This window comes from Solanum dulcamara, chromosome 6 (genome assembly GCF_947179165.1).
Source record: "Solanum dulcamara chromosome 6, daSolDulc1.2, whole genome shotgun sequence".
Taxonomy (NCBI): domain Eukaryota; kingdom Viridiplantae; phylum Streptophyta; class Magnoliopsida; order Solanales; family Solanaceae; genus Solanum; species Solanum dulcamara.
The window spans coordinates 202,883-213,726 of record NC_077242.1 but is presented as its reverse complement, the minus strand read 5'-3'; the positions used below and the strand labels follow the sequence as shown (position 1 = coordinate 213,726).

General features: G+C 34.3%; 1 protein-coding gene and 1 long non-coding RNA gene across 4 annotated transcripts; one reads left to right on the top strand and one right to left on the bottom strand.

Moving 5' to 3' along the window:
• Positions 1 to 256: 256 nt before the first annotated feature.
• LOC129891375 (kinesin-like protein KIN-14F) lies at positions 257 to 8,840 on the bottom strand. Its single transcript, XM_055966714.1, has 18 exons — positions 8,589 to 8,840; positions 7,965 to 8,155; positions 6,109 to 6,272; positions 5,614 to 5,754; positions 5,149 to 5,508; positions 4,531 to 4,599; positions 4,210 to 4,422; positions 3,992 to 4,073; positions 3,782 to 3,877; positions 3,529 to 3,708; positions 3,201 to 3,307; positions 2,898 to 3,076; positions 2,621 to 2,785; positions 2,289 to 2,542; positions 1,889 to 2,052; positions 1,633 to 1,800; positions 839 to 1,548; positions 257 to 763 (listed from the first exon to the last, which is right to left on the bottom strand). Exons 2-18 carry the CDS (start codon positions 8,134 to 8,136, stop codon positions 514 to 516), a joined length of 3,474 nt encoding a protein of 1,157 aa, XP_055822689.1. The 5' UTR covers positions 8,137 to 8,155; positions 8,589 to 8,840; the 3' UTR covers positions 257 to 513.
• Positions 1,469 to 6,458, top strand: LOC129891377 (uncharacterized). Of its 3 annotated transcripts, XR_008767191.1 has the most exons (7): positions 1,469 to 1,567; positions 1,651 to 1,839; positions 1,918 to 2,071; positions 2,617 to 2,741; positions 4,254 to 4,428; positions 4,500 to 5,765; positions 6,152 to 6,458. It is a non-coding gene; the product is annotated as an uncharacterized LOC129891377 (long non-coding RNA). The 3 variants fall into 3 exon arrangements; XR_008767190.1 differs by having other exon boundaries at positions 4,257 to 5,765; XR_008767189.1 differs by having other exon boundaries at positions 4,254 to 5,765.
• Positions 8,841 to 10,844: the final 2,004 nt, after the last annotated feature.

Here is a 10,844-nt window from a genome sequence, read left to right as displayed (position 1 = left end):
AATGCAAGACATGCCTTGTTTATAAACTTTTATCACTTAACCATGATATGTGTTCTCACTTTAATTTGCGACTCTTTTCGGTAAATTGCTGGATTTGACTTCTAGACAGATGAATCATATTTCATCATTCCTGAGGACTAATATCCTAGTTGACAGTCATTTAGTTAGTCATGGTAACCTATGGATGAGATATGCCATCTAAATCTTTCAATTCTCTTATATCTTCACAAAAGCCTTTGATCTTTCATTCCATATATCAAAGCAAATTACAACTTTTTTTTACATATATTTTAAAGTTTTTATCAGTTTGTATATAAATAAACTGCGATATATATCACTTCAAATGAAGTTTGAAGATACATTACTGGTTGAAGTCCTCAATGACATCTTCAACCATCTCAAGTTTTTTGAAATAGTATGAGGGGCATGCTCCAAAATGCATGAAGTGGCTGTACAAGAACTACCAAATTAGTTGATCCAAATGATGAGTAGTATATAAATATCGAACTTCTCTCAGGCCAAAAACATAAATTTTCCGCGTGGTGTTGATCTGCTTCTTCTCAATTCTGGAGCCAATGAGTTGCTCACTTCCTTTGAATTCCGAGCAATTCTATTGGCATTCGAAGGTTTATCTTCTGGTTTCCTGAATTCAGGATTGAATGAATTGTTGTTTACCTCAGCATTTCGAAGCATGTTATTGCCACTTGATGGTCTGTCTTCATATTTTCCAGCAAGAAATGCTTCAACTGTTTGTGATATTTCTCTGTTTGAAATCAATCAGTTAATACAAAAAATAGTTGTTATATAGTATGTTAATTCTCAAAGAAGTAGGCTATACCGTTCAACATTTTGGGAGTTCCTTGATAAACTTCTTGGAAGATTTCCATTACCAAACCTTATGGTTCCACTTATATTGGATCCAACAAATCCATTCTCATTTTCAGACTCAGAAACGTCGCTTCTCTGAGCTTCGTCAATCATTCCACCATGACATCCATCAGAAAGTAAGGTCACTGAAACATCTGATTTAATCTGTATTTTAGTTGATAACTGATGCTTGGTTTTGATCTTGTTCTCGTTTTTACTTTTTCTGATTGCACCTTGTCGTACATTAAGCACTTGCTTAAACTGCTCCTCGTCATGTTCTGGAATTTTCCTGTTGCTCATCTTCTGGAGGCTATATAGAACATCAGAGATATTTTCCTGCCTGGATTGCTCTCGTGAACTCTGATATCCTCTCGTTTTATCTGAAGAGACAATAGCCGGTATATTGCTACCAGATTTATTGATAGTGACAGGAGCTCTAGCAGGAAAAGGCAGTTTCATTACTGGTTGATTCTCAAGTGTTTCAGGCTTGTTTCTGCTTCTGACATGAGCACCTCTATCTGTTGATATTGATCTTCTAACAGGTGGCGATGGTGATCTCCTCATGGAGGAGGCTGCTGATTTTTCCTCTGTCAGCAAGGGCATTTTTGGCATGAAATCCTTGTCCGTGAACTTCGAGGGAAACTGAGACCTCCTTTGTTTACCTGATGAACAGCTTCTTACCTATCTCACCACAACAGAAGTAATTAACAGTTGCAAGTATTATATGTGAATATGATGTTTTACTTAGATTTCTGACTCATTTACCTCTCTAATGTCATCTAGAGGACGCTGATTTGCTTCCGTTTTCAAGCTACCATTACCAATGTGTCTCATCGTTCGTAGAGGTGATGCTTGCCCTCGAACATTTACACCACTTTTTAGGAGTTCAAGTTCAGCTTCCTTCTTCTCCAACACTTGCTTAAGGTTTGAGATCTAAATAAACCATAAAAAACACAAAGACATCAATTACAGGTACAGGAAATAGTTTGGTATTTTCAACCAGTGATTAAGAAGTTCAGACCTCTTCTTTCATGTCTCGGATTTCTCCAGTTTCTTTGTTAGAACGAGCTGCGCCAAGATCTATGGAGGCAACCCTCTCAGCAAATTTGAGGGTGCTAACTGTTTCTCCAAATGCATCTGCCTCTGGATTTATGTGCATGAACATCAATGTCTTTGCCTGACCACCTGTAAGGGAGTACGGAAGGTAAAAATGTTATATAAGCCTCATTGAACATCATAAACCAAAGACTGCTTAATAGTTACTTTTCAGGATTTTCGGTCTTTTTCAGCAGGATCATGCATGGTTGTACAAGCCTAGCTAGTTCGACATAAGAATACTATCATTATTGGATGGTAAAATTATTGCATTAACGAATTAAACTCACTATTGACAAAATGACCAAAAAGTGATCACTGTCTACCTAATGAGTCTTGTAATACTTGGGTAAGCTTGCTATTTCTATAAGGAATATGTGAGCTCTTTTGTGCAAGAGCAGAGATAACATCTCCTAATGCTGACAAAGATCTGTTTATATGTTGCGCCTCCTTCAGTCTCTCGCCAACAGCTTCAGATTTATCTACTCTCTCACTTCCAGCTAAATCCACAAGGTGAAGGCAGCCCTTTAATGTAGATCCAGATACCACCTCTTTTCCTCGAACATGAACTGTCAGAATACTGCAAAAGTAGGAAGAATTACAGAAGAAATAAATCATGCGACAGTTCATAATGTTCATCTACTTATGTAACAGGTACCTGTGAGACCTGCTGCTCCGCTCATTTAAAGCAGTAGCACCAACAGCACGGTTCTTTTGCCCGATTCTCATCAAATCAACAACATCTTGAGTGCATGTAACTGGAATCAGACTAGCATCAGGTACGTTGAGGCCATTCAGTTGAGAATTATTTCGTATATCCAATGTGTGGAATGTTAAGGTTAGACAACTAAATCCGAATTGTTAACATGTCTAAGTGATGCAGTTCAGGTGAGCATGTTCCTATTTAATTCATCATATATCTATGTAAAGGATATCGCCTGTTAGCTCTGTCAATGACTAAGAGATCTCGCACTTGTTCATTATATATCTCGATCATTTGGACTCCCACTTCATATTCTATCATGTCCTGTCTTTCTTTTGTAGTGCTGAATAAATCACGCAAAGCACGATAATTTACACCCCATGTCTCCTCCGTGGTCAAGTCTGGACCACTCTGGAAGCATGAAATATATGCATTTGTAAGATATCAAAATGCAACATACTGTTATCAATATTTGAAGTAACGCAAAATTCAATCCCATAAAACAAATGATAGCACTTATATCACTTAAAATTACCATGGTGTATGTCTTGCCTGAGCCAGTCTGTCCATACGCAAAGATACAAACATTAAAACCATCAAGGACGGACCTAACCAACGGCTGAGTGTCCACGTATATTTGTTCTGAAAATACAAGAAGAAAGATATTGATTAAGAGAATACTCCACAAACACAATCTTGTGATAAAGAAAATCTTTTAACTCATTGTTCAAGCAAATCAAGTAAATGATAGAATTCTCAGATATTATGCACAAGTGGTCATATAGTAAAGAGAAAGAAATGTGCTACTTATTATAAATAAAAAAGAGAGAAGGTGCTAGAGCGAGGCGAGAAAGAAGACATACGCTGAGTTACTTTAGTTCCAAAGACCTTGTTGAAAGTGAAAATCTTCCTAGCATCTTTACCCTGCTTATGAGGATTGACAATCATGATATCTCCATTTTCTCCGATATAATCTACTGTGGACTGCATATCAGGTTGTCCTGATAGGAAGGGCCTAACTCTACAATATACCCTTATTGTCCCTGGTGAAGAAGAAAAAATTAATTTCCATGTCAAACATTTAAAATGAAAACATGAGAATTTCAAGAAACATACCTCTTAGGTCTTGGACTTGATTGTAAAGCAAGCGATTTTCTTCCAAAACTTTGTGATAAGAAGAGGAGGCCATCTCAAGGCCCTTAATATGGTGCACTGAGGAAAATCACTTTCAGATTCAAATACAGTAAAAAGATTATAGAAGTTGATAGATGGAACAGAAGTTCCATTCATTTTTTGTACATAGAAGGACATTAGTATGGTACTAACCAAGCCTTCTAAATTCTTCTTCCCATCCTGACTTATACTTTTGAACATCCAGCTTGGTCTCTCTGCAAAAGATTTTGAGTTCCTGAACCATAAATTAAAGAGACAAGAATCAGTCGTTTCCTTGTTAGTCTACATTGTTTATTTGTTTTCCATACTATTTTCTACCAACAAATTGTTATCCATAATTCAGTCAACTTGTTGTAGTCAAATTATCATACCTCTAACTCCTTTTGTTGAACATCAACTATTTCTTCGTTGGCAGCAGTGAAACCATTATTACTCCAGCTGTTTTCACGTTTCCCACCACAAATGCAGTCACTGGAGACCAAACTAGTTCTGTGCCGCAAATAATTTGATATGGCTTCGAGAACTTCTGATCTTGATAAAGGACTGCACTCATCCGCCAATATTTTCTTCAGAAAAAGTCTGAGCTGCAGGTGTCAAAGTAACTGTCAATCTACCACATTCGTTGACAAACTTTAATCGTATTAACATTGGTATTACACAGGAAAATGCCTATGTAAAGTTGCTGTTATTACCTGATTGCTTTGAGAAACCAGCAATCCAGAGAAGTTCTTGACTACTTTCCTCAACACAGCATCAATTACCTGAAAATGTTCATCCTTAGTCCACTAGAAGGAATGACACTTGAAATTTGTCTAACATGAGATGCCTGAAAACTAGAAGACACCTACAATTGTGAGTGACATAAGTGAAGAAATAAGTAGCTTTGATATCAGTGTCAAACTTTTAAGTAGAAAGGGCAAAAATTGTCAGAGTGGTGATGTGTTAAGAAGATATGGTGATAAGGCAGGATAGCCAACAATGTCCTGATAATTATAGAGACCTTCAGGCAAGTTTTTGAACCATTCAATGCAACTTCTTCCTCTACATTCTGAATATATGGTAATCGGCAAAGTTACACTTGCTTCATGTATTCATTTATTTTATCATTTCGATGAGTTACACTTGCTTCATGTATTCATTTATTTTATCATTTCGATGCTTTGCCACATATCCATTATTAACGAGCCATAAATAAAATGTATGTACCAACTACTTGATTGCTGATAGACTTCACATAAGTTGTATCAATCTAACAAGCTATGACTTCTATAAGGACGTCCTATTTTTAGAAAAACTACAGTCTTACCTACCATTGAATTCAAAGGGAAGTCCACAACTCCATCCCTCTCCATAAGATAAGCCTGTAGAAGCCCAAGGCCAAAGCGATCAAAGAGGAACGTCAGTATATTGGAAGCATTTGATTCTTCAAGCGAGACTTCGCCAGATAAATGGAGAAATTCCAACAGCTGGTCGAATTGTGATGACTCGGAGTCATCCACTGACTCATCTGCACTGTCACTACCACCAAACGAGGACAGTGATCCTTTGGGACAGGACGTGATCCTGACAGTTCCCCCATACTTCCAAACTCCAATTCCTCCAGCTTGTTTCCATTCATAATATCCTTTTAGGCACAAAATGCAGTCTACAACCTTGTTTGATGAACCACCCTACAAGTTCAAAACCTTTGTTCAATACAATGTACCTTGGTTAAAAAAATGTGAAACATACTTGCATATAGTCTGAGCCAACGTGAAAAAACTGATTAATCTAACCTTTTCAAGATCAGATGCTTCGCATGTTAAAAGCTGCATTTTTCCAACAGCTACAAGAAAATTCCTCATGTTCTCGAAATATTGAATAGCAGATTGGGCTGCACATTCTGAGGACATATCGACCACTGAATTCACAACCACCTATATCTCAGGTATCAACAGATGGTTAGTTACTATGTTTAAAGTTACTAATCCCATATTTTATTGACGAGTTTATGTTTTGTGCATTGACAGTATAAAAATTTGTACACAATTAGGTAAAGTTGACTTACAAAAACATGTAACTTTACATATCAAACATGATCTAATAACTATAGAGTATAACCTGCTATAACCGGTTGAATTTCACTGATATTGTATAATAAGAATCACAACGTCAGCGTATATTACTTAAAATCTTTATGGCAATTAGCTGAAGTTATGTTTTCGGTGACCTGATATCGTATAATCTAGTTTATACTGGCAAAGATATAGAAGCTAAACTCTACTAAGTACCTTGTGAACAGCACCAGGATTGACTTTGTTGAGAACATTGCAGAGAATGAGGCCATTGCGAAGAGCACAACGGAATTCTTCTTCGCTTGGTTCTTTTGGGAGCACCTCCGATGCACCGGAGTCCATCTGCCTTAGCCATTCCGCCGCCTGGTACCTCCTTGCAGCTGCAAGTAATTAATTCCTAATTTTAGTTTGAAAATTTTAGAAGCAAATTAGTAGTGTCATATATGTCTTAATTTCCCCATGCATGGTGTTCCTCCTTTAGTAATTTGTGTAACTATTTTATATTATTAGTGATTCGGTTACTATATTATCTGTTATTGCTACTGTTAGTCTTCTTTATGTTTAGCATGGCTTCTGGGAATAATCTCTATTTTCACAAGGTAGGGACAATGTTGTATACACACACGACCGTCCTCAGACTCCACATGTGGAATTACACTGTTGTTGTATTAGTAATATTATTGTTTTCTTATACCTCTATTCCATTTCAGGGGAATTAACATATCCCTTTATTAGTTATTCTTTACGTGACTCGAAATCCCAACCTATATAGAGGTGCTTAAAACTTTAACAAAGCACTATCTGGGCTAATGAGGCTCCTGCAAATGGGCTTATAGACAGGCAATAATGTATAAGACATAGCCCTACTTAAAGCCCAAATCTTTTTTTCTTATACATTTGCTTTCATGTCCATTTTTTCCTACATAAAAGTAGAGGCTCCTGAACTAGACCAGCCTTGAGGTCCCATTCCTTCGGTCCAGTGAAAGACAGTGACAAAATCAGGATTTGAGACGAGATTTCAAAAAACATTAATAAGGTACAAATATTAAGGCACAAGAAACAAATGCCAAAACATATGATTCCGCAAGAGGAAGATGTAGCCTTGAAGTAATGGTTTCACGTGAACTTAATAATTTTTGTGTGATTTTAAATTTTAGATCCAATCTCTGAAAACTGTTCTTAGGTTAATTAATTGGAAAAGAAAAGGTTCATAGCAACTCAAAGAGACGAGTATGAGTGCATTTTGTCCCACATGTACATAAAGTAGAGTTATATTATTTGGATCCAATCTTTACCCCAAGTCGCGTAGCATAAGGTTGGTAATGCACTTTGGTGTAATTAATGATTTTCAACTTCTTTAAGCGTCATTCAAGTAAAGAACTTAATTTATTATCCTAATTAGTTTTCAAAATTTGTTAATTTAACTTTCTTTGGGCAAAAAGTATAATAATGGGGGTGGACCATATTGGCTACTAGATACTTTTTAAGTGATAGTCATATACTCAAAGTTCCCAACAACTCCACAACATCATGATGTGAGGGACATTCTTTTATTTCTTTCATTATTTCCTCTTTTTCATCTTAAATTTAAATTCTTGGTGCAACAACACCACTAGCACCCTTAGAATCATCTTAGTTTTTGTTCGTTTCTATAATTATAGTGGCCTTATCAGTTTATATGTACATCGATTAATTATTTTTTTTATAGGAGTCTCATCGTCAAAGCTAGGTAAGCGGATTCAACTGAATCTCCAGAAAATTATTACGTATCATACTAAAAAATATTTTTTTATTACATTATAAATGATTGAATTGTCTTGAGATAAGGGAATATTCGAATATAGTAGTAAACGACGATTAAAAAATTACTTGTGATCAAAGTTCAAATCTTAGTATGACATTTTAGGACTAGTAATTTTTTAAATCTACTAGTTTGAAATTCTAATTTCGCCACTAAATTCTAAGTAACGGTCAATAAAGTGGGAGGACTATTATGGGAGACCAAAATTCTCATATGTCCTCCCAGAGTAACGTGTCCGGACACTATGGTTATAAAAATAAAATTAACGTACCTGCTTCTTCAGCTTTTCTTTGAGCTAAATCACGATCGTTGAACATCTCCTCAGTGTAAGAAACTTCATTACTACTTGAATTATAACCCAAATTTCCCTTCAATCCTCTTAAATTCTTCACTGGACTGTTAAACAATGAATTGCTCTGATTTTGATTACTCTCTTGAGGCATCTTCAATCTCCCCAATAAACTTTAACAAAAAACAGGAAATAATAAGTGACGGCGACAGTATTTTCACTAAGAATTTCAAAATATGAAAAAATAAACATATAAATAAGTCAAAGTATTCAACATCTAAAAAAAAATAATCGCGTATAAACAGGGTAATTTTCTTTAGAAGAAGGTTTAAAAGTTCATGCATATTAGCAAGTACATGAATCATAAATCACATTTATTACTATGAATGATTACGAATGAAACAGAGCACATTATTATTTACTAAGTAAGAAAGTAAAAATTACTAAGTAAGAAGTAAAAATGTGGAGTATAGCAGAAATCAAAGACTGAGCTATGATTTTGAGTTTACGGATTCTGAATTCTAGAAAATATATCATTTTCTACTTGAATTCTGCCAAACTCGCAGATATGTTATAAAAATGAGAAAAATTGTAGATTCAGTGTACCTGTCAAAGAGTTAAGAATTAGTGATCATCGGCGCCGGTGCCGGAGAAAGTAATTAAGTGAACTGCAACGGATTGTGGAAAGTGAAAGAACAATGAAGAAGAAGATTAATTAAAAGCCATTAAAGGATTGTTGATTTTTGGATCTGAACCGCTAAATGGAAGATTAACAAGCTTCTCGTGTTTGGTAATTAAGGATTCAAAAATAAATAGAGGGAGAGAGTTTTTATTTAATGCAAGGGACACAGAGAGAGAGAGACTCTGTTTTTTCAATAAGATTTTAAGGGAAATCAAAACATTCTCTTTATTGGAGTCTATTTTTAACGGGAAGTTCACGGTAGTTGAAGAAACTAACTTATTTTTTTGCGTAAATAATATTCAATATGCGTGAAAGAGTCGTTTATAGAATGTCGATGACTATTTTTTATTTAATAAGTAAAAAAGAGAGGAAAATAAGGTTTACGAATTATATAAGGCCGATGATTACATAAGAAAGCTCGAACAAATTTCCTTTAATGGTTATTGACTAAATAACTATCCCAAAAAAGGGACTATTAACGAAATTCTTTGGAGTGAAGGGGAATGGACTGTTAAGGGATTTAACGGCTTTTGACGGCGACGGGTAAAGTTCCACGTGGCGAGCTAAAGAGCAATTCAGGTGGGTTCCACTTTGGGACCCATAGAACGTTGGACTGGGCGGCAAGATCTAGCCCAAACAGATGATATTTTCACTTTTTCCTTTTAAGCCCTTGGACTATATTTCTTAATTCCTTATAAAATAAAATATATAGTAATATTAATAAAATAGAATAAGGTACAACGTTAATATTTAGATGAGAAGAAATCCTTACGCCCATTTGATAGTAGACATGAAATTTAGAAACAACCATCGACTTTAATCTCAAAAAATCAAACTCCGTAAACAACTTAAATTTTTCGTGACTGTCTAAGTAATAGTAGTGACATTCTTTTGGGAGGAGAGTGAATTAGACATTGTTTATCAAGAGATTTTTTTATTTTTGGGGGGTTATCTAATGAGATAGGTATTAAAAGAATATCATATGATGTAGATAAATAAAACATAAAAAATCTTTGTATGCTCATTTATTTTTATTCACATTATAAAAAATATTCATAGAAGATCATTTTTATTTTAATGATGTGACTATTATAATTTGTATACTAGTTGATAATATTAATATCGAGGAAATAAAAGAATTATGTTTTTTATTTTATTTTTTATTCGATTTGAGCTTGACCAATTTAAATTTGTGTCGAAAAGTTATATTTTAGATGGTAAAATATCATCCCCCGACTGAGGATTACTGAAGATCTATTCGGAATGCGGGTCATTCAAGTAAAAAAAAAAGGAGAGGACAAAAACTAGTTGTGTTTAATAGTAGATTCTCTCAACAAATATATATAAATTAAATTAATGGAGAGGAATCACATAATTATCTTATATTAAGTACCACAGTATGCTTAAACAAGAAAAGACAAAGTAGTTGCTATTTTCAAAGTGAGGGTGCATAAATAAACCAACCAATAAAATTACAACTTATAAATTCTTGAAACCAGTGCAGATTTAGCTTTTAAAAAAAAAATTATACAACAAAAGACAAAAATTCATATGTATGATATATACTACTTGGATAACGTATAATGCTATTATTATTAGTATGTCTGTGTGTGTTTATGAATATTTATTCAACTTGTTTTTCACATTTATTTTATTTGTTATGATGATAATTAATAATATAAGTTGAGATTAAATAAAAATATGAAGAATATTTATATAATCGATCGCAACTTGTTGATGAGGCGGGAAATGTTACTTGTTAAATGTTGGGGTTTGGGGCATATTTAAAAAGAAAAAAAGAAGAGGGAATATATATAGAACAAAGTCCGTTAATTAGTATGAAAAATGAACGTTACGTTGGATACCTTCTATTTGAATGATTTAAAGAGGCAAAAGTTTATCATGTCACCTTTTACTGTATGCCATTGGACCACTTTTAAGAATATATTAATCTTAATAATCTAAAAATAATCTTCTTAATTTTGTTCTTTTTACTTAGTCACTCTTGTCTCCTTTTTAATTACAATTAGTGTTACTACATACTGTACTAATTATTACTGGCCTCACTTTTGGTAAAACATTGAACCAACAAGAGTGATGGACATGCATAATTAATTTGTATTAATGGTGTGTTTTCCAAAATAATTATAAAACCTTAAGTCCAACGAACAAATACCTCT

Bases quoted from the DNA above. Each gene is read 5' to 3' on its own strand.
- LOC129891375 (XM_055966714.1), bottom strand. From the start codon at position 8,136: ATGCCTCAAGAGAGTAATCAAAATCAGAGCAATTCATTGTTTAACAGT. The intron at 5,755-6,108 runs GTACTTAGTAGA...CCTGAGATATAG, and splicing joins ATCCTGGTGCTGTTCACAAG to GTGGTTGTGAATTCAGTGGT. The intron at 1,549-1,632 runs GTAAATGAGTCA...GTGGTGAGATAG, and splicing joins CTCTAGATGACATTAGAGAG to GTAAGAAGCTGTTCATCAGG.